The 25,371-nt window shown below is 42.0% G+C and overlaps 11 protein-coding genes and 1 non-coding gene across 12 annotated transcripts; 4 read left to right on the top strand and 8 right to left on the bottom strand.

Moving 5' to 3' along the window:
* Positions 1 to 206: 206 nt before the first annotated feature.
* On the bottom strand, positions 207 to 1,547 carry VTP21DRAFT_11685 (uncharacterized protein; the record flags this gene model as incomplete). Its single annotated transcript, XM_069391156.1, has 1 exon — positions 207 to 1,547. One exon carries the CDS (start codon positions 1,545 to 1,547, stop codon positions 207 to 209), a length of 1,341 nt encoding a protein of 446 aa, XP_069252316.1.
* A 1,491-nt stretch (positions 1,548 to 3,038) lies between these two features.
* On the bottom strand, positions 3,039 to 3,957 carry VTP21DRAFT_11684 (uncharacterized protein; the record flags this gene model as incomplete). Its single annotated transcript, XM_069391155.1, has 2 exons — positions 3,039 to 3,735; positions 3,809 to 3,957. 2 exons carry the CDS (start codon positions 3,955 to 3,957, stop codon positions 3,039 to 3,041), a joined length of 846 nt encoding a protein of 281 aa, XP_069252315.1.
* A 914-nt stretch (positions 3,958 to 4,871) lies between these two features.
* VTP21DRAFT_11683 (uncharacterized protein) lies at positions 4,872 to 5,201 on the bottom strand (the record flags this gene model as incomplete). The annotated part of the gene is made up of 1 exon (XM_069391154.1): positions 4,872 to 5,201. The coding sequence occupies one exon, from the start codon at positions 5,199 to 5,201 to the stop codon at positions 4,872 to 4,874; it is 330 nt and encodes a 109-aa protein (XP_069252314.1).
* Positions 5,202 to 6,157: 956 nt separating this feature from the next.
* Positions 6,158 to 8,408, top strand: VTP21DRAFT_11682 (uncharacterized protein; the record flags this gene model as incomplete). The annotated part of the gene is made up of 2 exons (XM_069391153.1): positions 6,158 to 6,181; positions 6,279 to 8,408. The coding sequence occupies 2 exons, from the start codon at positions 6,158 to 6,160 to the stop codon at positions 8,406 to 8,408; spliced, it is 2,154 nt and encodes a 717-aa protein (XP_069252313.1).
* A 673-nt stretch (positions 8,409 to 9,081) lies between these two features.
* VTP21DRAFT_11681 (uncharacterized protein) lies at positions 9,082 to 10,296 on the bottom strand (the record flags this gene model as incomplete). The annotated part of the gene is made up of 3 exons (XM_069391152.1): positions 9,082 to 9,619; positions 9,680 to 9,690; positions 9,793 to 10,296. 3 exons carry the CDS (start codon positions 10,294 to 10,296, stop codon positions 9,082 to 9,084), a joined length of 1,053 nt encoding a protein of 350 aa, XP_069252312.1.
* A 310-nt stretch (positions 10,297 to 10,606) lies between these two features.
* VTP21DRAFT_11680 (uncharacterized protein) lies at positions 10,607 to 11,022 on the top strand (the record flags this gene model as incomplete). The annotated part of the gene is made up of 3 exons (XM_069391151.1): positions 10,607 to 10,622; positions 10,737 to 10,891; positions 10,963 to 11,022. The coding sequence occupies 3 exons, from the start codon at positions 10,607 to 10,609 to the stop codon at positions 11,020 to 11,022; spliced, it is 231 nt and encodes a 76-aa protein (XP_069252311.1).
* A 352-nt stretch (positions 11,023 to 11,374) lies between these two features.
* On the bottom strand, positions 11,375 to 11,965 carry VTP21DRAFT_11679 (uncharacterized protein; the record flags this gene model as incomplete). Its single annotated transcript, XM_069391149.1, has 1 exon — positions 11,375 to 11,965. One exon carries the CDS (start codon positions 11,963 to 11,965, stop codon positions 11,375 to 11,377), a length of 591 nt encoding a protein of 196 aa, XP_069252310.1.
* A 1,295-nt stretch (positions 11,966 to 13,260) lies between these two features.
* Positions 13,261 to 16,031, top strand: VTP21DRAFT_11678 (uncharacterized protein; the record flags this gene model as incomplete). Its single annotated transcript, XM_069391148.1, has 5 exons — positions 13,261 to 13,974; positions 14,037 to 14,153; positions 14,261 to 14,350; positions 14,410 to 15,141; positions 15,213 to 16,031. The coding sequence occupies 5 exons, from the start codon at positions 13,261 to 13,263 to the stop codon at positions 16,029 to 16,031; spliced, it is 2,472 nt and encodes an 823-aa protein (XP_069252309.1).
* Positions 16,032 to 17,435: 1,404 nt separating this feature from the next.
* Positions 17,436 to 21,898, top strand: VTP21DRAFT_11677 (uncharacterized protein; the record flags this gene model as incomplete). The annotated part of the gene is made up of 4 exons (XM_069391147.1): positions 17,436 to 17,556; positions 17,629 to 18,054; positions 18,118 to 18,203; positions 18,263 to 21,898. 4 exons carry the CDS (start codon positions 17,436 to 17,438, stop codon positions 21,896 to 21,898), a joined length of 4,269 nt encoding a protein of 1,422 aa, XP_069252308.1.
* A 422-nt stretch (positions 21,899 to 22,320) lies between these two features.
* On the bottom strand, positions 22,321 to 23,681 carry VTP21DRAFT_11676 (uncharacterized protein; the record flags this gene model as incomplete). Its single annotated transcript, XM_069391146.1, has 2 exons — positions 22,321 to 23,448; positions 23,523 to 23,681. 2 exons carry the CDS (start codon positions 23,679 to 23,681, stop codon positions 22,321 to 22,323), a joined length of 1,287 nt encoding a protein of 428 aa, XP_069252307.1.
* Positions 23,682 to 23,935: 254 nt separating this feature from the next.
* VTP21DRAFT_11675 (uncharacterized protein) lies at positions 23,936 to 24,720 on the bottom strand (the record flags this gene model as incomplete). Its single annotated transcript, XM_069391145.1, has 3 exons — positions 23,936 to 24,321; positions 24,395 to 24,530; positions 24,586 to 24,720. 3 exons carry the CDS (start codon positions 24,718 to 24,720, stop codon positions 23,936 to 23,938), a joined length of 657 nt encoding a protein of 218 aa, XP_069252306.1.
* Positions 24,721 to 24,897: 177 nt separating this feature from the next.
* VTP21DRAFT_t126 lies at positions 24,898 to 24,979 on the bottom strand. The gene has a single exon. It is a non-coding gene; the product is annotated as a tRNA-Ser (tRNA).
* Between the last annotated feature and the right edge of the window lie 392 nt (positions 24,980 to 25,371).

The raw sequence follows: 25,371 nt of genomic DNA, 5'->3' as shown, positions 1-25,371 counted from the left end.
TAGTGACGTCTGCATTGAATTACAACATTAGGTATAGAAATAAACAATAACATAAAACCAACGTAAGAACGAAAAAATAAGGTGTTGGCGAGACAATATAGAAGTAGGCACTCAATGCCAGAGGTACCAAAGTATTAAAACGCTCATTTCGCGTGAAATAATAGAAATGGGAGGAAGTTTAAAATTTTGCTAAAAAAAAAAGATAATTAAATCTGGTCAGCAGCAACTGATGCATCCTCCTTGGACGAGCTCTTTGATTCGTGCGATTTGGATTCATGGGCATCGTGCGCCTTCTTGGATTTGCTGTGGTGGTCATGGCGACGAAGCAGGACACGACGGACCTTGTAGCTGGCAGAGTTGTTATCTTTACCGCGTGCGCGCGAGTTAACGTTGTTGTTTGATACATACACGGTGTCTGAATTGATGTTTGTGTTTGCAATATCATTGTGATCGAGCAAATGGGCATCATCATAGATATTGTCAGCGCTGCCGCGTTTAACTTTGGCGTCTGCCGAGTTGTTTCCTTTCCCACGAGCACGGGTGTTGGCGTTACTGTTGGAGACGTACACAGTGTCAGAGTTGATGTTGGTGTTTGCTACGTTATTGTGGTCAAGTACATGCGCATCAGAGTATATATCGTCGCTGAAACTACGGCGAATGACCTGTCCAAGGGCATTATTCTTTTTGCCCTCCGCGCGGGTGTTGGCGTTATTTTGTTCTCCTTGTTGAGGATTTGAGTTCACCAACGCGTTTAGGACATTGACACCCGCTAGCACATGCGCATCATTCAGCGAACCATCGATGATACCACGACGGCAGTTATTGTTGCGCTTCATATATTGTCCACCGGCATTATTCTTGCAACCGTCCGCGCGAGTGTTGGCATTATTGTTTTGCAGTTGCTGAGGATTCGAGTTCACCAACGCATTGAGCACGTTAAGATTATCGAGAACATGCGGGTCATTAAGCGATCCATCAATGAGCCCACGTTTAGCATTGGCCGAGTTGTTGCCCTTTCCACGCGCGCGTGTGTTTGCATTGTCATTCGAAACGTAGACGGTGTCCGAGTTGATGTTCGTGTCGGCAATGTTATTGTGATCTAGGACGTGAGCATCGTCGTAGATATTGTCGCCGTCCCAATGGCGGTTGTGGCGCTTCTCGTACTGACCGGCGGCGTTATTCTTCTTCCCGGCCGCACGCGTGTTGGCGTTGTTATTCTGGAGGGTCTGGGGGCTAGAATTTGCCAGAGCGTTTAGGATGCTGATGTTGTCAATGATATGGGCATCATTAAGAGATCCATCAATAAGGCCACGCTTGATTTCTTGACCAGCTGCGTTGTTCTTCTTGCCTTGAGCACGAGTGTTACTGTTGTTATTTTCCAAATCCTGGGGGTTCGAATTGACCATGGCATTCAACAAGCCGATCTTGCTGAGTACTTTAGCGTTATTCACGGACCCATCCACCACCCCACGCTTGTCGATGGGGAGACCAGACGCAAGGGTTGCCAAACCAATGGTGATCAAAGAGAGAACTATGCAAGATTTCATTTTGAAAGGAGATAGGCTTAAATGCAGAAATAATGTCAAGTGCAGACTAAAGGATTTGAAGTGAAAGAAAGAGAAGATGCAAAAGTGAAAATGCTAGAGTGAGGGTTGAGAGTGAAGGGGGGAGTTGCGACGTGGAAATGCGAAGTGAAAAATGCAAAAAAAAAGTGAAAGGAAAACGAAGGCAGCTGAAGACCCTGTTTTTCTTTAATGAGTGGGATCGCGTGGAGAGAGAAAAGTGTGTGGAGTGAGGGAATCTCCTATTGCTCCTCTTTTTATAAAGTCGGAAAAGCACACAAAGGCCCAAGACAGTCATATAACTATAATGTGCTTGAAAAGAAATGAAGGTAGATCTTCATATATGAAAACCTCTCACTTTTTTTTGTTGTTCTTCGTCTTTTGTCGGCTATAATCGACTTTGTTCAAATTGTTTTCGCTGAAAATGTGTTTCAAACGAAAACAATTTCCCTTTCCCTGAAATTCTGTTAAAATTCACCTGAACCATATCCAATGACACATCGTGAGATTCCCATCATAAATGCTAACTAAGGAGATGACACGTTTAAAGAGAGAATAGATAATCAACGTCGTGATGAACGTATTGCAGCGTTGAAATCCACCAAAGATCGCTACAAATGATTATTGATATGAAACCAAATTGTTCCAGATCAGAACTACTATCATAGTATTCTCTGCTCCAATTACTTTTGTTGCGTACCTTTTTTTCCCTACCTATATACACAGGCGTGTTATTATCCCAATTGTGGCCATAAATATCGTGTCGATTAGGGTTGAAGAAATGGAGAAAAAGAAAGAGGAGGAGGACGGATATCGACAAAAAAGTAGAGGAGTTTCCTAGTTAAACTCTAGAAGCAAGGAAAATCAAATAATAAATGAATAAAGGGGCTTTATATTTCTATCCAAACTGTATAATCGATGTATACTAAATAAATAAAAAATAGAGAACCTTATGAAGTGGAAAAGGGAACTAGAATGAAATGAGAATCATTAGGCTATACCTCTGCTGCGTATATTAACGCTTTATCATAACAGTATTGATTCTGGAAGCCCTTTTCGCACCGTTATTCAAACTCAATTCCCACCAAATACAAGCATAAAGTATATGGAGAGAGTTTATAGAAGAGATGATAGATTCCATATGGGCTATAAAATAAATGAGATAAATTAAGATCGGCTTATTTTTCTTTGGTAGTAAATAGCCATCCAATATTTCAACTTCTCACGTTCTCTATCCAAATGTGAAAGGTTCTCTCATGTAACGAAAGCATTTATGGCTACTCATACAAATTAGTTGTAAAAGTAATATAACTTTGTGGCGTCTTTGTATTGAAAAAATATCTTTAAACGCCAAAATTCTAGCTTGAAGGAATAATTTTACAACGTATTCAAAATATTTATTATTCAATAATGTAGTAGATATAGATTTTTATACTTTAAAAAATATAACAAGAATCTAGAAGAAAATATAAAAGTTTAGATTGGAAGCAATCCCTTCACCATTCCAAGCGGCCCAGCTGGCTTCTTATTTTTAACTCCAACTTTATCCCCACGTTGATCATCGATGGTGTCCACATCATCCTCATCGTCACTGGAGGATCCCGTGAGAGGAAGATTATCAGTGGGCAACTTATCAAGTTGCCTTCGATGATTTATGGTCTGAGAGGATTTTCTGGATTTCTCATGAGGCGTACTTTGTGCTTCCATGGATGGTGCCTGAGCTGGAGCCTGGGGTTGAGGTTGTGGTGCTGCGGGTGTCTCTCCAGATCCTCCAAGCAGAGACCCAATAATTGGCAGCTGACGTTTGCGCATATTTGGCATAGAAATCATCCCAAGTGCCTCATTTAGAGGCATCTCACCTACCGCTTGCATAGGATTATCGATCATGCTCTCTGGCATCAAAAGTCGCGCTTGCATCGGAGGTTTGAATGTAAGGTGAGCGGATGCCTCGGTCTGACGCTTATATATAGGCTGTCGGCGATATTGTTCTTTCGCTTGCATGTCTTTTTCATTCAAGCGAAGCTTATCCCGTTGTATATCCTCGCGCATCCATCCTCTCTTTTCAAAGGCATTGTTATCTTCCTCTTCGCCCTCCACCTCTTTAACCATTTTCTCTTCATTGGCTACTCCGGCTTCTGTGGCCTCTCCAGTTCCCCTCACTATTTTTTCATCACTATTTATACATTTAAAAATCTCATGATGAGCGATTGAAGTCTTGAACTATCATGACGAAAAATAATACATACTCTTCAACCAGCTTTGATATAATAGGTAACTTCTCCAGCCCCAATTCACGCTCCTGAAGGACAACATCATTTCTGACGATGGGCGCCGTCTGAGTGAGCGTGATAAAGCATATCAACGCCGACAAGGTTGCAAGAGTAGTATATTTCATATCCTCTACAGATTGTAATAGCGGAGCAATGAAAAATAGAACGAGAAAATATATATCTATATATCTATATATCTAACTATATTACAGCCTTCCGAAACTAAATACACTCTAGAGCAAATGGTACGAGTAAAGAAGTTCGAAAAATAATAGAAACAAAGAAGAAGAGAGAAGGAATCGAGGATCATGGCGGAAGATATAGTTTAGCGTAGGGACCTGAATGGCTGGGCCCAATAGAAAAAGATCGCTGGAGAATATTTGAAGGATTTAGGGCAGATCTTCTTTCCTCACATTTCCCAGAAAATTTTTGCCCCTGGTTCGCGCGTCAAAAATTGAAATGCAATGCGAGAATGGAGGATGCATCGGACATTTAACCCGACATTGAAGCATGTGATGAGCGTGAATTTGGCCATGTCGCGTCCCTGAAGATTGCATCGATCGCGAAGGAATCATGTTGCGAAACCAGGCAGAATAGAGAGCGAGTTGTATTGATCCCCGCGAGCGGTTTATGATGCTATTTAGCATGCAGTTTGTTTTCAATAGAGGATAGAGACGTCCTTTACAACAAATTGACTTTTCCTTTATTCACAAAATATCAAAAATGGTTAATGACATTGTATAATGGATATTTAGGAAACAATTGCTAAGGATCAAAAGAGAAAAACAGAATAAGACATTGGTGGAGAAGAGCCAAGGAGAAACAGAGAAATCCGGCTTCTATTTTCTAAACCAGTATAATGCAACAAGAGAAAAACAATTGTATAGATATGATATTCACTATGGAAATTCCCTATAAAAATAAAATGCTGCTTTCGGAATCTATCCGCACTTTCAGAAAATATGAATATAAGATCACAAAAATATAGGTGAGAGGACAAACATACAGCATAAATATAAAATAGATAAAATGAAAGCATTCAAAATTCATATTCATAATCAGAATCATTATCGGCCCATTCTCCATCTTCATCCTCATCTTCATCCTCATCACCTTCTCCATCTAGATCCTCCTCCTCTTCTTCTTCGCCTGCGTCACGCTCCTCTAGCTCCTCGTAGTACCAATCGCCCTCATCGATATACCCTTCCTCCTCTAGAAAAGTGAGAACAGCTCGACGTTGAATATCACGCTCTACCTCATTGGTTCCAGAAATTGGGGATGTCAGAATTTCTGGCTGAGTATTGGAAATGGGAATGGCATAAATGAATTGAACAAGGGCGAGAAGAGCAAGTGCAGAGAAGTAATTCATGGTGAAATTTAATGAAATGGAATGTATGAAAATGAACGAATGAATGATTCAGAACGAGAAGGTGAAAATAATATTGATGACAGCACTAATGGAAATGAAAGGAGAACGATCCTCCCTCTGAAGCAACACGGGTGTGTGTGGTGAAGGGGCAAGAGAATTATGTAGAGGAAAAGAAGGGACTGGAGATTTTCTAACACAAATTAATATTTAATAGTTCCCAAAAAAAGGGTGACCGAAGATCGCAAAATGTTGAAAACGACCAAATTCTCCCGCCAATGTTCTCCATCTAGGCCCTCCACCCCGCGATAAGAGGAAAATGCGCCCTGGTAAAATTACATCAGGGAAATGGGAAAAACCACTAAGTTCCTAACAAGGCGTCTAATCTTCAAAAAAGAACTCTCAATGGAAAAATCCATGTGCTTCTGATGGACGATATTTTGACTTTAACCAAAGGCTAAGTCAAACCATATCATATCGCAAGAGGGCAATTATGCACAAGCACTAAACTCCCCATGGCATTTGAACCATTATTTGCTATTGAAAATGGTCATTGTTTATCACAGGAAATTGGCATTGATAATGTGTATTTACTATTATTCAGCATTCGTTGAGATGAGTGAGAATAATTAAAGAAAGTTAAGCATTGAATATAGGAATACACATCATTTGATTGATACTGCTCTATATATGAGCTTATGAGGTCGCTGAATTCCTTCTTCAGCTCGCCAGATCAGGGTTTTGGCCGAATCACAAATTAAAGGGTCTAAAACACGTTTAGGCGCATGGATCACCAGAATAACAATACGAATTGATGACGTCATACAATTACATCACGCTCAATCGTCACTGCTTTTCATCTGTTTAGAATAATATTCGATAGCACCTACGATCATTTACAAAATCATCTAGCATCTAAGGAAAACGGAAGGGAGAAGTTGTAGCGGAGTTGGTGAACCATGTCAACAACACCAATACTGAAGGTATATGAAGAATAATTTCAATTTAATCCTGGATTTCTTTGGCCAACTATTATTCAAATATACGTCTATATTAACATCGATGCTCCATCATATACAGACCGCGTCGGGGACACCGCGCACGCCGCGTTCCCCTTATTACTATATGGACTATACTCCTCCGCTAAATACAGCGAGTAAGCGTATCAATAAATTTGGTCGCTTGAAGCTTGGCTCGCCTAAACCGCAGATGCGCCATGCTCTAGTTGCAGCAAGACAGGCGGAACTAAGGCGTGAGCTGGAGGATGCTAAAAAACGCGCAGACAAGATCAGCTCTGATCCATCTTTAAAACGACGTTTTGCTCTAGATGAAAGTGAGGAACGGGAGGTACAAGAGAGAGAAGCGAAGCGTATAGCAATTAATGGAACGATGGACGGAAATGGTGGGCCAATAGCTGTTCCAGCATCAGGGAGTGAGGACAAAGAAAATAAAATCCAAACTGAGGAGAAAAATGCACCCGCAATCCTCGGATCATTGACTGGTAAAGGCATTTCTACAAGTAGCACTGAGTCAGCAACAGGGATTTTCACTTTTGGAGCAACAGCTGCGTCGTCCTCGGCATCTTCTGCTGCAGAAAAAACCCCCACCAGTTCCGAGAAATCATCAACATCGGATGTACCAAAGTTGTCATTTGGCTCGGCTACAGCTGTATCTCAATCGCAAGATACGAAGGAGAAAAAAGGGGATATTAAACCACTTTTCGGCTTTGGAACTCCTAATACTACATCGGGAGAGTCTAAACCTCCTTCACTTTCATTTGGAGCTCCTTCTGCTACTCCAGGATCTAGTGAAGACGCATCTAAAACAAATGCGGGTGCCTCATTTACTTTCGGGACCCCAGCCACTAGCGGAGCACTCTCTGGCACAACCGCTGATAATTCTGCCCAGAAAATACCTTCATTCTCTTTTGGGCACACCAGTACTTCCGACGCGACTCCCTCAACCACCGATTCTGTTAAGCTACCTACCTTCAAGTTTGGCACCTCTACCACTCAGCCAGTGACCACAGTTGAGGTAACACCTTCGGCCACATCAGAACCAACTAAGATCTCTCCATTCATTTTTGGCACCCCTAATAATGACATGAAATCTTTGACTACGGCGACTGAGACCTCGACTGTGATGAAATCCTCTACGTTTACTTTTGGTGCACCTGACTCGAGTAAACCAACGTCAACAGATATCCTACCATCCTCCTCTTCTACTACCACTCCCGCCTCCCTAGGCATCACCGCCTCTTCTGTAATATCCACAACCGCCGATGTTGTGAGCGGGCCACCAAAACCCCCATTTACATTTGGCGCAACTCAGGCCAATTTGCCCTCTACCTCCTCCTCAACTGCCACTACTACTCCATCATTCACCTTTGGCGCTCCTTCGACAGGTAATCAAGCAACATCTCTGCCTAATGGTACGCAACCGCACGTTACCCCTGTACCCTTGACATTTGGGTCTACACAAAGCACTTCAGAGGGGGAAAAGACGAGCACACTCAACTCAACCAACGCGCCTTTCTCTTTTAATTTTGGTGGTACAAAAGATGCTACCTCCACTACCAATGCAGCAAAGCCACCTGTTTTCTCGTTTGGGTCGGCGACCAATGCAAACTCTACAAGCACAGAGGGAGGCTTTGCATTCGGTAGCAAACCGTTCTCTAACGGCCAAACTCAGCAACAACCTCAAATTTCGACAGCTACTAGCACAGGATCTTCCAACCTCTCACTCACATTTGGGCAGCCTACTAACGCGAATACAAATCCGCCCTTATTTAGTTCAAATAACTCGAATCCTCCAGTATTCACATTCGGGGCTTCCTCCAATACCACTAATACTCCTACTTTTGGAACTAGCAACCCTCCTACCCCATTCCAATTTGGATCCAGCAGTGGCACGATGACTCCTAGCTTCGGAGCCCCTAGTGGAGGATTCGGTCAGCCTGTTGGGCAACCGCAGCAGCAGCAACAGCAACCGCAGCAAAGCTTCACGTTTGGAAGTGGTTTCAATACGCCAAGCCAGGCAAATGGTGGATTTGGTGCCTCTAGCGCTTCTGGAGGAATGGTCGGTGGGTTTAACGCAACACCAGCCGGGGCTGTTAACTTCGGGGCCACTTCAGCAATCGGGTTTGCGCCGCCGAATACCGGTGAACGGAAATTTGCTACAGCTAAGACTCGACGACGTGTAAGGCGATGATCAAAACGGATCCTAAAAACCAATTTTGATTTTTTTTGCTTTTTTTCTTTATATAAATTTGTTTTATAATTGCGATAATTATTGACATTTCCCCTTACTTCCCCCCCTCTCTCCCCCTCTCCTTCCCCTCCCCCTATCCCCCACTCCCTCCCTTCAATTGTCCCCAGATCCTTATTTTCCTTTGCCAATTTCTTTGTCTGCTATTATTTGATCCTTACTACAATATTATTTTTCTTGTGGAATTCAGTGTGTTCCCCTTACTCTTTTATAGCGGTAAGGATAAACATTCCCCTTCCCCTCTCCCTCCCCTACCCCTCCCCTACCCCTCCCCTTTCCCCTCCCCTTTTCCTTCCCTCGCCTTCTCTTCCTCCTTTTACGTGCTATTATATTTTTACATATTTAATCCAATCGTCTTATTTGCCTGAATCCCTTTTTTGCAATTTAAAAATAAAAATAGAAAAGATTCCATTTCATAATAATCGGATCAAACAAAATAATCATAGAGCAGACACTGCACGTATATATAAAAATATAATAAAAAGTTCACCAAGTAATAAGTCAACACTTTAATAACAATTGAAAGCTAATGATTTATATTTTCCCTTCGGTTGCATGGAAAAATAAAAAAGGAAACAAGAAAAGAGACGGAGAGGAGCAGTAAAGAATATATAATTTATGTCTTTGTAGAAGTGAGCTCGTTTAATATTTCCTCTGCCCCATTTTCTTTTAACGATTTTGCAACCTCTATGCCCAACGTCTCAGCTTCTTTATCATTGCGTTCTCGAGCTTTTCCAGTTGAAGCTAATACTCCTCCATCGCTGCTAAGATCACACGCAGCCTCTGCTCTTACCACACGCTTCCCATCCAAACTAGCCACTAAACCTTTAAGAATAAGTCTCTGTCCCTCTTCAACCTTTGAATCCACACCAATAGGAACGGAGCAACCCCCTTCCAGATAGCGCATTAGTGCTCGTTCTGCAATGCATGCCAGGCGTGTTTCAGGATGGTCAAGCGACTGGAGCAGTAGTTTAGTTGCTTCATCTGCAGCACGACATTCGATTCCAAGAGCCCCTTGCCCAACTGCAGGCAGCATCTCCTCTAAAACATAACTGATGCGATCGGAAAGATGCAGACGATTCAGACCAGCAACAGCAAGGATAATAGCATCGTAAGGTCCATCAGGTGCATCGAGTTTTGAAAGCCGGGTATTGCTATTACACATGGGAAAGTTAATGGAACGGTTTGTAAGAAAAATATGGAGATATCCTTACACATTGCCTCTCTTTGAAGGGTGGAGAGAAGAGTTTAAAAAAGAAATCAGTATAAGCTCGAGTTATCACTTGCGTTGTAAATTGGATTAAGCCTATCATTTTTTTGTACTTACGATATCCTTGAAAATCAAATGAGGGAAAAGATGTCTTAATTGAGCAATTCTTCGTACGCTACTTGTTCCAACGACCGATCCTTCTGGTAACTTTTCAAGTCTATATCCTCGCCACTTCTCACGAAATACTACCGCATCTCTTGGATTCTCTCGCTCAGTTATTGCCCCGACTTCAAGTCCTTCTGGTAACGTTGTCGGCAAATCTTTTAAACTATGAACAATGAAATCGATTTTCCCCCGTAACAAGGCAACTTCCAGCTCTTTTGTAAAAAGTGATTTTTCACCGATTTTAAATAATGCAACTTCAAGCACTTTATCACCAGTGGTCGACATAGCAGTGATGGAAAACTGATTTGTAGGATACGTTCGCTGGAGCTCGCGTAAGATGTGGTGAGTCTGGGCAAGGGCTAAAGCAGATTTTCTAGTCCCGATGTTATAAGTTGTTTTCCTCGGATAGTTTTTATGGCCATTGGCCGGTTGTGTTGGTATCGGTAGAGATTCCATTATGTGTAGAGTCACCCTGGTTTGAATCGTTGAAGCTAACAAGAACACTCGCTTTCATAGCTCTTTCGGGATAATTCTTGTTACCTTTGACAACAATAACTGCGCCGCCCAGCATATGAATTTTTATCCGTTTCCTTCAATTAAGAGAGTAAGTAGTAAGACATATTCGGCTGTAAATTCGGCCGTAGAATTTGGCCGCAATTTATTGCTGCATTATTGTTCATAAGTGAGGCGCAGTAATGTTTTTTTTGGAGCCAGGGCAAGTAATAAAGTAGCCATCTCATTTTCAAATTGCAACAAAATATCCAACATGGCAGGCGATCACGGTAAGGACGCAACCACATCCATTCTTATTTTATTTTTCATATTAAAAGCATGAATTTTTTTGAAATGATTGCTCCATCTGTTTTTCTAATCTTGACTCAATTTTGGCAAATCAGGACATCTTAAAATTGACCCAAGCATTGAAAAATGGGCGGCTATGCGTGAAAATACTCACCTACACTTTCGTTGGACGCCAAAAACAGTACGCAGTGCATTCATTTGGGCAGCTGTTGTTCCAGTAGGCTTAACCTGGCTCGCCTTTAAATCTAATGTAAGTTGGATTCAATTTCTAATTTGAGATCAAGCTATAATAATACTTACATCTCTCGCCTGGTTGTCCAGAACATGTGGCACAATATCCATGAGAAGAAAAAAGTATCATCAAATTCGACAGAAGAATAGAGAAGCATAGATTCTATTTGCAATTCTGGTTTTTTCTTTATGTGTTTTGTCCTTCTATAGCTAATAGATCTGCTTTTTTATTTCACGCTCATAATTTCGTTCCGCAAAAGTGACAGTAAATACGCATTATACAAATCACTTAAGAAAAACACATAAACAAGCCTATTTGCTTAGTCACTTAGAATATCTAAATGATTTCGTTAGTCTATTATTTTATACATAACCTATAGCCATACAAAATCTAGAAATATTGAGAATATTTGTAAAAGCACGGAAAAAGGAGATATACTGAAATTGAGCGCATATGCAGAGAAAACCACGGTGGGTGTGTACAGACTCTGTTCTCTTTACTCTAGTAGGACACTCTTCTAAAACGCGCAGAATAATTTTGGCAAGCTTCTAATTTCTTCTCTCGATCTACTTTTCCAACCTCGGATCGCCTTTCCTCCTCATCTCTAGTTTCGTCCCACTCGATCATTGGATTGATGATGGCGTCAAATTTAACAGCGTAAGCATTCGTTAGCGGTTGAGCAGCATTAACCTGCGATACTTCTCCACTGTAGGCCAATTGTTCGTTCCACTGGGAAATCGAAAGAATAGTATCAGCATTGACCCATGGCTCCTCATTTTCGACGGTCGATATATGTACGGGCGGTGGAGACCCCAAATGCAAGGGTTGCATATGATGTAGCATTCCACAGTTTTTGGAAGTTTTTGCGGAAACATTTACAATACGGGGAGATGCCAGCGGATTTTTTACTGGAAGAGTAGATGGAGTAAAATGCTGACGTTGCTTGCGCAAAAGGTACCACATGCAACCCACAAGTATTATGGCAATGATTGCAAGTGGAATAACGATGGCAGCCAGGTCAACGCGCTCGTTGCCGCTCTTATTGTTCTCGGAGCTTTCAGTAGGCAACAAGGATGACGAACGGCGGGCCATAGGATGTAGAAGAGATAAATATGACGACATATCTTGAATTAACCCCTGAAATGTTAACATATGTTGGGATGAGAGCTCAGCGTTTGCGAATATGCACGAGAAAGATTAAAGCTTACTTGAACACTTTTATTATGGCAGAAAAACGTAGGATAGTGCGACGCTACGGAAAAGGTGTTCTTCAAAATAAGGTTGTAGAGATCCTAAGCTTCGAGTGGGTGTCTGCTAAACTTCTGATTAAACGGTTACTCTTCCACCCTTGTATTTGAGGATATACCGCTAGAAGTGAACACAGAAGATTATGACTTACTGAGTCGTAAATTTTCAAATATTTAGCGGAGCTTTTCTATTACTAGTGTAGTATTGTTACTAAAGATTGATGCTAGATAATGATGTTACTGTTTCATAACACTCGAAAGCACATAGAGCGAAGAGGATAATGTAAAGTAATTGAGCTTGAAAATAATGAGAGATTTGTGAAGAGTGCAATATCCTCTCTTCAATTTTCAGTAAATTAATGATGAGGATCTGTTGCCACGCGAAAGAAATGAAGAATCGATTTCTCATATATAAGCAAGATGTAGTTAATTTCGGTATTTGACCACGCATCGGGTCCCAGTACCACGGTCAGTAATAAAAGAATCGTAGAAGCAATTTGTGACTTCCATTTGAAAATTTATAATAAATTAGAACACTCATAATAGGTATAGTAGATTCTGCTTTACCAGTAACTCTCCTTGTAATATGACAATTGTGTTGAATTGCAGATTTAGCTGGTTTATAACAGAGAGAAAAATCAATTTCGCGTTTTCCTGAATATAGTTGGGAGGCTGATCACAAATCTAGAATAAACTGTCACTCGCTAAAGCATAGACTATACACAAACGAAATGCAGCTGTGAACACCACCATGTTTTAGCAGCGATTACAAAGAGTTAGTATTAGGTTTAATGACTTCACTTTGTTCTTCTGCAAGACTCGCTTTATTTCCTTTCCACCTCTCAGCCGTAATTAGGAAGAAATTCTTGGGCGGTAGTGGTGCTGAGCTAAATTTTCATTACGGTGCCGCAGCAGAGCAGACAGAATTAAATTAAGAAACCCGCATTCATCTTTTTTGCAAAAATAGTTTTATTTTACCAGAATAAAGTATATACCAAACAACTTCATACGTATTACCCTTTTCTTGATTATTTTTTCTATATTTTACACTTGGTTTAAATTATCGCCTTGAAAATTCCTTTCATCCGCCCAAATTTTTCTCAACCATCTCAGAATTATCCAAATTTCATTTCTAAATCTATGGCGCTCACAAGCGAGAATTCAAACAATAGTAAAATTTGCCCTAATTCAGAAAATGACGACACCAGCATTAAGAGCGATCCTCATTCTTCCACACGTAAAAGCTCAAGTATTCCAAAGGGAACTCTCGCGCGCTCAACCTCTGCTGATTCGAATAAGGATGTCTCCGCAAAAACCGTAAAGGCGGTTGCCGGGAGTAATGTCCGTACAAGAAAAATAACGCCTTCATCCACTAGTGTGCCTACCTATCATTCACCGCGAAATTCTAATAGTAGCCAGGAGAAAAAAATAGCCTCAGCTAGAAAAACCACTCCCACAAAACCCATTTCAACGGCCAGAACAGCGGCACCTAGAACTCCTGTACAATCACCTCTTCGTACTCCTTCTAAACCAAATTCCCCCATTTCGAATTTTGCAGCATCCTCACCTCACTCAGCAACTCCTCAGCATCGACGTACTCAATCGAAACCCCTATGCACTACTCCAAGCAAGAATACTGAACCACGATCTAGGTCAACAAGCCTGACATCACCACGCACTCGAACTAAAGCTACTTCGGCATCGGCAAATAAATCTACTCCATCACCTTCAGCCAAAAATAAAGCCGCAGTTACAAGAAGTATAACTCCTCTTAGAACAACAACGGAAAAGACGAGCTTGGATAAAAATTCAGTCACAAAGCTGAAAAATGAACGGGATCAGCTATTAATTCTGGTTAGTGACCGATTTTCTACTCAATGCTGTAATATACCAATTGGAGCTTCTTTTTTATATAGAACAAAGAGACCCTTCAAAAACTCGCTAAACAGGAGGCTTTATTGCGTGAACGTGAGGCCGAGCTCGAGGTAATGCGGATAAAGCTTGAGCAACAGGCTAAGTTAGAAAATTTAGAGGTAAGTTATATATATCTCCCATTAGTATTCTGAGAGATCCAAGCTATTGCTTTGGTATATTGTTAAAAGTAAATAATATTAATACGTGATTTTTTATTGCATGTTAGATAAGTGAGAACGAAAAGGCACTTGATAATGAGCCAGCTTTGGAAGAGAAAGAAAAAGAAATCCTCCCTACGGAAAGTTTGCCATTGATGGTAATGAAATCCCATTTTTGTTGTGCTGTGATGTTGTTCAATTAACTTTTCTATTTTAGAATGACTCCTTAGACAAAGATTCTCCCATTGAGTCTCTGGAGGAAAAGAATGAAAACAGGTGCGTTATTCTAGATGAGAAGGAGGGTCAAGTTCTTGTTTCAGACGACTCTGTCACATTGGATGAAAATTCCACACTATCTCAATCACAGACTAATGATGCCGAGTCTTATCAATATGACTCAACCTCTACAGAGCAGCCATCCCAGTCGCAGTTGACTGATAGTCTGGAAAATAGCTCTCCTTCATTAGCAAATACGGATATTTGTGAAGAGCTAATCTCTCCACAGTTGGATGATAGTACAGCAACTGCACATGTAGATAAAGCAGAAGAAAACTCAAAAGAAATACGACCCCAACCCCTATCTTTCGAACTACAGCGAAGATTAAATGATAGTGGAGAAGAACCAACAGAGGAGGAAAAGAACACCTTGAATAGCTCCGAAAATAGTAGTCAAACTTCAGACGAATCTGGAATTGACAAGAACGCTATGATACAACTTGTAACGCTTGAAGCTGAGTTACGGACTCAAAAGCGAATCGCAGAATTGGCTCTTGCTGAACGAAATGCAAAAGAGTATGCACTTGCCGAGATGGAAAAGGCTCACCGCACTGCTGTTGAAGAAATGCAGCGGCGCCACAAGAAGGAGTTAGAGGAGATGGTAGCAAAAATAACCTATTCAACAAAAGAGAAGGTAAACGACGAATTGGAGCAAGTTCTTGCTGAGTTTGAGGTGAGTCTGTATTATATTATAGGGTCATAGATTTAAGGTATTTATCTGCATTAATCGGTTTTTTTTTTCAGCAGGCAAAGCATGCTGTTGGAGAAGAACTGATAGAGAAACTTAAAATTCGCCAGAGAGATGAATTGGATTCATTGCGATCTCGCCATTTATCTAGTATTGGGCCCTCTTTAGATCGAACCCCCACAAATGCAGATAAACAACCATGTTCACTTTTAGTCAAACCTACAGATGCAGTATCGTGGCCTGCACCACTACCTCTTAGTGTCCTTCGAGCTCGCCTAAGGCCCGTATCTCAGCATAAGAGACCAACTAGTTTTATCCCCTCATCTTCATTTCAAGATGACTATTGCTCCGACCCAGAGCCTCACTTGATACAAGTCTACCTATCGACAATGAGCGGTAGCGTCGCCATCAAAAAGCGGCAAGAAGAAATCAAAACTGTATTGCGTTCACTTTCCCTTGCCTTTGATGAGGTAGATGTGGTAGGGAATGAGAGAGCACGTAATATAATGCAGAAGAGGAGCGGAAGGAGAGAGCCACCCCAAATTTTTGTGGGAGGAGAGTGGCGTGCAGGGTATGCAGAATTCAAAGAGGCGTTGGAGCGGGAAGAATTGGAGCTTTTGCTCAAGCCTCAAGCTGGGAAGAACATTGACACAAGAAATGCTGAGATGATAGCAGGAGAAAAGAATAGTGAAGGAGAAGGAGTAACTAGGAAAGGAAAACGACAAGAGAAGACCCTACGAGAAGAACAAATTGAGCCTGCCAGGGAGGTAAAGGATTCAAATGCACTTAATGCCGAAGACGAGGAGCTGTTGCGCCAGTTGGAGTTGGAGCTTCAGATGGGAAAAATCAGTGCGGATTCTTGGGTTGATATTTAGCCTTTCTGTTGTGCAATACCCCTAGCTGTTTATAATAGCTGTTGTATTTATTCCATTTATTGTTTTGATATATCCCGTCGAACCCGCTAAATATCTTACTTTTCCTTTGCTCTCTTTACATATGTTCTTGAAATGCTTATCGCGTAAGTTGCCTAGCATATAATTTAATATGCCAATTCATTACTACATTCTAAAAACTCAGAATATATATTATGTATGCAAATACAAAAACAGATGCTTAGTATTTTATTTGGACCCAAACTTGCAACCTTCATTTCTCATTATTTTAGAGCTTCACCGCGGGAGATCTTGATCGATTAGCTAACCATGTCATGAACAAGCAGGATGCAACAAATCCGGCGAATTTAAAGAATGCAGATCGCGAAATTTGCCTTTCTTCTTCAGGAGTTCGAAAGGAAGCATAGATTTTACGGAGATTTGGAAGAGCACCCATACCCAAGGAAAATTTATAACATCAAACTTGAAAGAGAAGTATAATACTTTTCATACAAAAAAGTGTGACTGTCAACATCTAATTTTATAAACTCTCCACTCCAGCTCTTACAGGAAAAATCAACATTTATAAAGTTACTTATATCAACTCTATTTAAGGGGATATAATATTGATGTATCCAATATCCATCTCTTTATCAATAGTACCACATAATCCAACTTGTTGTAAAAGTAGTGCTATTTACGGGCCAATTTTTATACTATATTGGAGGATGTTTGTTGAATTGCAAAATAGCAACAAGGTATTTAAATATAAGCTCAGAAGAAATGAGAGTCTAGTGCAAAGTATAATTTATTAATACAAGATCCGCTCAAAAGTTCTTGTTTTGTAGTCTTAGTTTTTAGCTTTTCTCTTACTCGTCTCAACGTAGATATGAAAAGATGTTTTTAATCTGTGAAGTGATGCGGTGGCAAAAAAAAGGAAGCAACGTCATCGGTAGTGAAATATTCCTCCGTGGCGAAACTTCCCATTGTCAGTGAGCGCTTGTCGAGTGCTTTTTCAATCTCATTATTTTATCATCAGGTCGTTTTCCAAAAGATTTCATCGTTTTATTTTGGAAGCATAAGAGATTTAGGGCTCTAATAATAGAAAAGCGATTGGGAACATATACTCTTCTCTTGGTTTACTCAACATATTTCATATTCTATCGGACCTAATTAACGCGTGAGTAGATTACACCTTGATCTCTGCATGCATCTTGTAGAACGATGCCTGCAACCCTGTAGTGCATCTTTGATCCATCATTTTAACCTTAATGCATTTAAGCATCTATTTAATAACCAATTTGTCCTTATTGTGTCTAGTCGGCCACCGTCGAAGCGTCGTCTTATTAATTTAATCTGAATTTTTCATTGCAATTCAAGTAACGAATCTCTCTCAAATTTTTAATCATGTCCGGTGATGGACGCCATGCAACGACAGCAACCACAGCAAAATTTTCATCGCTTAGCGTAAACAATCGATTTCGAGCTCTCTCTAAAACTCCCGCGGCATGGGGAAATGCCAACGCTGGTAATTTCTTGACAATTTTGTTATTTTATGCATTCCAAATGTATTTAATCTCATATCTGCAAATTCTAAAAGGCCGTACTCCAAATCACGGTCGCGCGCGGCTCGTATCTGCCAAAGTCTCCGCACCTAAACCTCTTAATCTTCCTAGCCTCCGTAGTGAACATGGTGGCCAGGATCCAAGTCTTTGTATTGTACCACTGGGAACTTCCGGTTGGGGAGGAAGTGGCGGCGGGACTAGCGGATCCGGCATGGATTGTACACAATCGTCGTCTATCTCGGTTAATGGGACGGAGAAATCATCTAAATTAGAAACTGAAACTCAAGAGGAGAGTGTGATGAATCCTGAAGATGGTCATGGTCAAACCACAACGAGCAATGACGGTTTGTCTTCCACTAACCGAGTGCGTACCTGGGCACCTGTTGAGAAACCGACAGTGACCCACGTTAGCAGTGAGTTTCCAGTGGCATCAGAAGTTAACAAAATTGGCAAAGAACAGGGTTAGTACTTCAAATTTTAACATCAGTCAAGCATACTAATCAGTTTTTTCTGTGAAATTATAGAGGTATCTGCGTCTCGTGCGACTTCGAAGCCACCTATACCCGAGAGAAAAGGATCACAATTTAAACTCTATGGGAATTGGGACGAAGTGAGCTCTTACTTTTGCAGTGTTGTATTTTACGTTCTAACTTGATATTTTTATGTCAGGATGAAGATGTAGGACTGGATTTTTCTGCTGTGGTTGAATTTGGCGACGGCACGCAAGTAAAGGTGGAGCCCATTAAGGACAAAAATAACGAAGAGGAAGTGGATGCTGCTATTTCGCACACGGGATCCCAAGAAGAGCCGCAAAAGCCACAAGAGTCAGAAGTTATAGTACGCAAGGAAGATAGATTTTCTGATGACTACGACCGTAATTATCCACATTCAACGGATCAACCTCGGCGCGAGGGTTTTGGCCGCCTCTACCAGCCTGACACTGATCAATTTGTGAACCAGCCACCACCGCGTAGTAGCCGCTCTTCCGACCGCCGTGATAGCGACCGCCGTGATAGCGACCGTGGTGGTTGGCGGTGTGGATCGGAAGATAAAAGGACAGAAGAAGCTGTGAGAAGAGATCATAGTTCTAATAGAACACTGGGCGAAGACAGGCGTGAACATGCCACTATATCCCAAAATCGCCGTCGGTCTCAAGAAGGGATGCGCCGTATACGATCTTCCAATACTCCGCAACCAGCATGCGCACCAAATTCCCAACCTCCTTCTAATATATCACAACCGCCTTCATCAGTTCCAGAGCCTGAATGGCGGCGTAGACCCAGCACAGAGAATGAAAGTATCAAATCGCGTAGTAGGTCTCGCGATACCCCTCGATATTCTATTTTGCAGCATGACGCTTCTGCTCAATGGCGACAATCTTCAGAGCGTCCTCCCCCAGTGTCCCAACTAGACCAGGCACGCCATCCTTCGTCCAATTCTACTACATCGTCTCGTGTACCCGATGTGGAAGGTTTTGTAGAGATCGACCGTCCCCCAGAGATCACCCAGATGCAGAAGGAATATATGCTTTCGGCTGCTGAGCGCGCAAAAAAGCGCCGGGAAGAGGAAGAAGCAGAAAGAAGAGCTATGCAGGAGCGCGCACGATTAAAATTAAAGGAAATCGAGGAACGACTCAAAAGAGAACAAGAGTCTGCGAAGACGCAATCGAGTAGTAAGCCGAATGGGGAGAGAATTCTAGAGAATACCGCAAAGAACAGTGACAAAAATAAGGTCAATCTTGAAAAAGCCCAAGAGACAAAGTCCACTCTGGAACAACGTGTTAATTCGGCTAATAATTCGAGGGAACGTGAGCAATCTATTAAGTCTGATATACTCACTTCCTTGGTTACTTCGCACACGCCCCAAAAAGAGTCCAATGTAGATATCAAAAAGCCAGAGTTTGTCCAGGCTAATACCACTTCAGAAAAGCAGGCACCATCCGTTGCCAATACGACCCCAAAGAAAACGCAACCGTCTTCATCATCATATCAACGAGCAGAGAAGGCTCGCTCGTCCACCATCGATGAGGGAAGCAGTTTGCGGAGTAGGCCCAAGACTAAAAAGCTAACCCACGCCGACAAGGCAAGCTCATGGCGGCGCGTCAATGGCGAATCCAATTCTGCTCCCCTTTTATCTGAACCCCAACTTATCAGTAAGCTGTCTGAGGAATCGGCATTGGAACGTCAATCAGTACTTGAGGATAAGGATGACCTATTTTTATTATCCGATCATATCAAAGTGTGCTTAGGCACGCCACAAGTACCTTCTGCTAATGAAAGAAAGAGATCGACCGCAAAACCAACCCGTGATATGCCACCTCCTTCCATTCAGCCTGAAAACTTTGGGAGAGAATTGGATAGCGTACTCTTTACTTTCCCAGCAAAGCAGCATGTTGTAAAAATCCCACCTGACAGTGCAACACCTGAATCTGCTACCACTACCGAAAAGTCGGATCTGATTAGAAACGTGGAGAAGAAGCTCCAAGCTCCAGTCAGAAAAGCTGCGAGTAAAGGAAGTAATAATAAACAGAGTCAGGAAATTGAGGCATCTAATGAACCTGGAGGCAGGGCTACTTCATCAACAAGGAGCGGCACAATGGATTCTAAGCCCTCAGCTACAACTGATAAAGACTCTGCTACTGAAGCTAAACTCAGGAAACGAAAGGTGAGGAGAAAAAAGGAGCGAGACGACATTACTCAAGATATCGCAGAGAGTACGATAAAAGCCAGCGGGAAATTGCAAACCCCGGCCAAAGAGGTGGAAAATGAGCCTGGTCACTATGTGCATGGAACAGATAAGTCTTCTACAGTTTTGAAAGTTAAGCGAGATACTAGGAAAAAAGATCGGAAGACTGACTTACGCGGCCTAATGGATCATTCATCTGAAATATCAATTTCATCGCAATCATCCTCTACAGCATTGACGCCCGATGAACCAACAAAAAAATTGGCCACGAGCTCGGCCTCTTCACTAAGTAAATCAGAAACAAACTCGTCTTCGTCTACTTCGCTAGTGAGTAACATCCGCAAACCATCAGACCCTACTTCTACCTCTTCGGCTCCAGTCGTTGAGCTAGCACAGAAGGCTAGGGCAAAACCTGAGGTAGTCTCCCAAAAGAAACCCACATCTGAATCCTCTGTGCCTGTTCTGTTCCGTACCTCCTCCGAGGAAGGAATAGCGAAAAAGCCTGCCAATATGCGCTTTATGGTCGAAGACGAAATCAAGAAGGGGGCGTCTACAGAAACCTCAGAAGTTGCTTCGAAGGTTGTGGAGAATTCCTTGCCAAGTCCTGAAACGCTACGAAAGAATGAAACTCATCCAGCACCGGCTGCGTCGAAAGATTCGCGCACCCCTTCTAACGCTCCTTCAGGCAAATCGGAAAAGGGTGGAAATACAACTAATACACAACCTGCCACTGCAGTTTCTCCGGGTTCCCCTTTATCTCCAAATATCCGTTCATCAGAAGGCCATCCCCGCACCAGTCGTAACCCATATCCTGTGCTTATGCAGCCGATGCCTCCCCACACAACAAGCAATGTGGCTATGCCGCAAACTTACTGGATGACGGCAGCACCGCTTACTTATCAAAATCCACCAACTACGGGCTACTTGCACTCTTCCACTGGTTACGCATCTAGCTCCTATCGCCAGGCATCACCTGCAGCATCTCCAATGCTTGCAAATACCGTATTGCCTGCAACACAGCAGCCCATTATTCCTGCCGTGCCTTACAGCTATTATGTCCCTGCCACCCAGCCTGGGATGCATGGTCAGTTTATAACTCAGCCAGGAACGCGCATTCATTCTGGCCACATGATGAGCACAATCGCTGTGCCTTCCGGAATGACGAGGCCTCCACAGCAACCAACGACCTGGCATGCGCCCCCCATTGCGCCTGTCGCGTATTCCCCCCAGACACGCCCGCGCTCAGTTTCAATGCAGTCGAATTATCGCCCTTCACCCCATGGATCTGTCCAATCTCCTCAGGGGGGCTACCGCTCTGGGGTTGGGCGTGCTCCTGTTCATCGCTCTATTTCTCCTGTGGTGACGCCAGAAAGCTCTAATCTTTTTGGCAAGCAAGCACAGGGTGGAATGGGGCGACAACAAGGTTATCATCAGCGACCACCTCTTGCAACTGGCCGGCGTGGCGGTAAACAGAGCAGTGGAACTGGAGGCTATTCGAGTTTGGGTGCACAGGCCACCAAAGAATGGGCTCCCACACCTGAACCCGCTCGTTCATGGCGGACAGGATTCAGTGATAGCAACGAGACAGCCGGAGATCGGTCTTCAAATTTTAGGGAGTAATTCGCGTCCAAAACTGGAGACACTGCACTGAGAAAACAAGCATAATTGATACCTTTATTTACCTCGGATTGGCTTTTCTTTTTTAGTTGTTTTTTTAAACATTTTCCAGTTTTTGTGGTTTTCCTATTCGCAATGGAAAATTTATACTTACTATTCTTTACTTCTTTTCATTTAATTAGTTCCAGGGTTTTTTTTGTCTGAGGGGATTCTTATTTTCTAGGATTATAATTATATTATCTTTTTTTTTGTATATTATTTGTTTTTGATAATATATCATTTATTCTTTTCTTGCAATTATATTTTTTTAAAAAAAAATGAAATAATTTACCAACTTTATTGTTCAATTGAGATAACAAATCAAAACAAATTTATAGTAGTTGAGATATGCTATGAATAAATATCGAGTGGGGGTTAATATTTGTTTAAATATGATTTTTCCTGACATTCTCATATGTACTGTCTGGGTATATGAGACGATTGGGTGAATTGTCCAGGGAGTTTGCTCCTCCAAGTGTCTCATAAACCGTGTGCAAAAGAGATCGACCAGATGATGAGTTATCCGCTGAGAGCTCCCAGAACATACAACCGCCTAGGCCCATTCTTCGCACGTATTCAGCTTTAATTTGTGCGACCTCCGGGTTGTCGTAGGTGACCATTTCCTTCTTTGCTGGATCGTAAGAGTAGCTCGCGACCATCTCGAGATCTACGTGTTCTTGAGCACCAGGCAAAGGTAGCTGTTTATAATCGTATGATCCGGGTTCCCATGTACCCTTGCCCACACCGTTATAAGAGGATCCAGGACCCGCAGTATTCTCGAACGATCGTCCATACATTGGTAGTCCAAGTACAATCTTTCTACCTGGAACACCTCGTGCAATGTAGTCGCGCACACACTTATCGGTGTTGATTTCACCCCCGTAAAGATTCGCCTGATGGCCTGAGCGAGCACTCCAGCTACCCGCATAGTCATAGGCCATAAGATAGAAGTGATCCACGTAATGTGCCATATGTTCAAGCTTCAACAAATTGTATTTGTCCTCACTGCAAGGCATTGCCGCCGTCAGCAAATATGGAATCGAATCGCCTTTACGTTCTGCGTCCTCGGTGAGGGCAGTGCGAAAATCATGCAGCAGTTTTACAAAATTTTCAGCATCCTCTGAATTATTTGGGAATTCCCAATCGATGTCTATGCCATCGAGCCCCAAATCATTTACAAGTCGCATAGATGTTTCAACCATTTGTCGTCTCTTTTGCTCGTCTCTTGCAACTTCCGCGAAATTCTTTGAGAAAGACCAGCCCCCAATTGATAGAGACACCTTGACATGGCGATGTTTTTGCTTCATAAGCAGAAGCTGTCGAAAATTCCCGTAGAGATTGGGGGTGGCTGTCCACGGTTCATTATCAATATGCTTTTCTACATCAGCCCACGGATCGGCAAGTACAACAGAACCAGTTTCATTTAAATTGGCAAAGCCGTAGAGAACATGGGAAAGCTTAGTAGGATCCATGTCTTTCACGTTATATTTACGATCATAGATGGCCCAAGAGACCTATATGAAAGAGCATGTATAGTTGGAGATTATTAAGTGAAATACTGGGCTTAGATGTACAAGATAATTCTTACATAGTATCCGGCGACAACGTGCTTTCCGTTCTCCAAGATGGGTGTTTGATGCATGGGTGGGCTAACAGAATCACGAGGCGAGAGCGATCGAAGATAGAGAAAGGCAAGAATTGTAATAGAGAAAATAACAATCAGTGAATTAAAAGTGTTACGTTGCATGATAAAAAAAGTTTAGAAATAAAAGAAAAGGGCACAATCTTTCGAGATAAAATTGGAAGCGGAGAATACTTTTCTTTATCGTTTGGGGAATAGAAAGCTTGGCAATTTCGAGAAATTGATTGTGTGGTATGTATTTCCATCCAGATCTAAAATAAAAAATAAGAGGGGAGAAACAGATGCCTGAAAAATAGGAGAGGAAGCAAATAAAAACTCTATTTACAAAAGTATTATAGGGACATTAATCGTGAAGAAATTTATACAGGAAGTCGACGCTCGGCAAGTGCAGTTTCTTCTTCGCCTTCTCTGTTCGACAGCATATCCCTTAGAATCGGTCGTAACCGAACATCGAGCACATATTCCAAATTTGAGCTCTCTTCCTCTTCCTCCTCGCCATCTTCGTCTCTCTCCTGGTTATCCCTATTTGCCCGACTCTGTCTATGAAAAGATGAGAGCATACTCTGTTGTGTGAGATCCTCTGTCACATCTCGCCCCGCTCTACTATCGGTATTTTGATTGATTGTGCTATTGCCGAGACTACGATTTGTCCCTGCCGTCAGAAATACGATAAGCAAAAATATACACTGCAAGGAAAAAATTGCCGCATCAGTAAGCAGGAGATATGATCTTGAGGGAGGATGAACTAAATAGAATTAAAAAAATGCTCAAGATGAAAAACAACAATAAAAGCAGATCGAAGGCAAGTAGAAAAAAACCTTGACTAACAAAATCTATGAGTATTCCTCTGTTATCGATAACCCCAAAATGTCGAAGAGCTGATGCGAGATTTGTTAAAGATATAATGAAAAATGCAGCATATAATGCACGAGAGACAGTCTTCGGAGATATGAACTAGTGAAAAACAAAATTAGCAGGCTATAAGCTGAGTTTACAAGACGACATTCACAATTTGGGTAAAACATCGCGCAATCAAGTTCATCAGACTAGAATCGAGGATGTATACATAAACAAAATAAATATATAGGAGAGAGTCAAAAGATCGCACTAGATCTTTTCGATTATATGATGTATGGGCGGTCATCTGTAAAGCATTCGTACAATTAATAAAATAGATGAAGTAGACAAAGATATAGAATAGAAACTCGTATAAAACATATAAAGAGCGCAGTCAGTCACACACCCAATTAAGAGCAATTTTGCTAAGAAATCAATATAGGCTTTCGAGTTGTGGTATATCGCAAAAAAATGAAAAAATTCACGACAGCTGCAGGATTCGAACCTGCGCGGGCAGAGCCCATATGATTTCGAGTCATACACCTTAACCACTCGGTCAAGCTGTCCTATTAATTTTGTCATGAGGATATTAGTTTTTGGTATGGAGAAGTCGAGTAAGCAGTCACTTTGGAATTCGGGGAGTGAGACTCCAGGAAGAGGAGTATACCGACCCTGAAGGCTTTACTCTGGTGAAGCGTCGAAGATCCAAGGGCAAGAAGAAACCCGCAACCCAGGCGGTAACCCAACCCTCATCCAACGATAATCCACCCGGAAGAGTAACCAGAAGTAAGGCAATGACTATCGTCGTTCAAACTTCATCGCTGGATGACAGCAGAGCTCCCAACAGGGGCAGTGATACAACCTTAGGGAGTTCCACCAGTCAGCATAACCCACGATTGGAAGAAAATGAGACCATAGAGCCAAAGAAACTAAGCGATCTCAAGAAAGATAATATAAA

The sequence above is a fragment of the Calcarisporiella thermophila genome, assembly GCF_041956535.1.
Source record: "Calcarisporiella thermophila strain CBS 279.70 unplaced genomic scaffold VTP21scaffold_9, whole genome shotgun sequence".
In the NCBI taxonomy this organism is placed as follows: Eukaryota; Fungi; Calcarisporiellomycota; class Calcarisporiellomycetes; order Calcarisporiellales; family Calcarisporiellaceae; genus Calcarisporiella; species Calcarisporiella thermophila.
The sequence above is the reverse complement of the archived record's forward strand: the minus strand, read 5'-3'. Positions and strand labels throughout refer to the sequence as shown.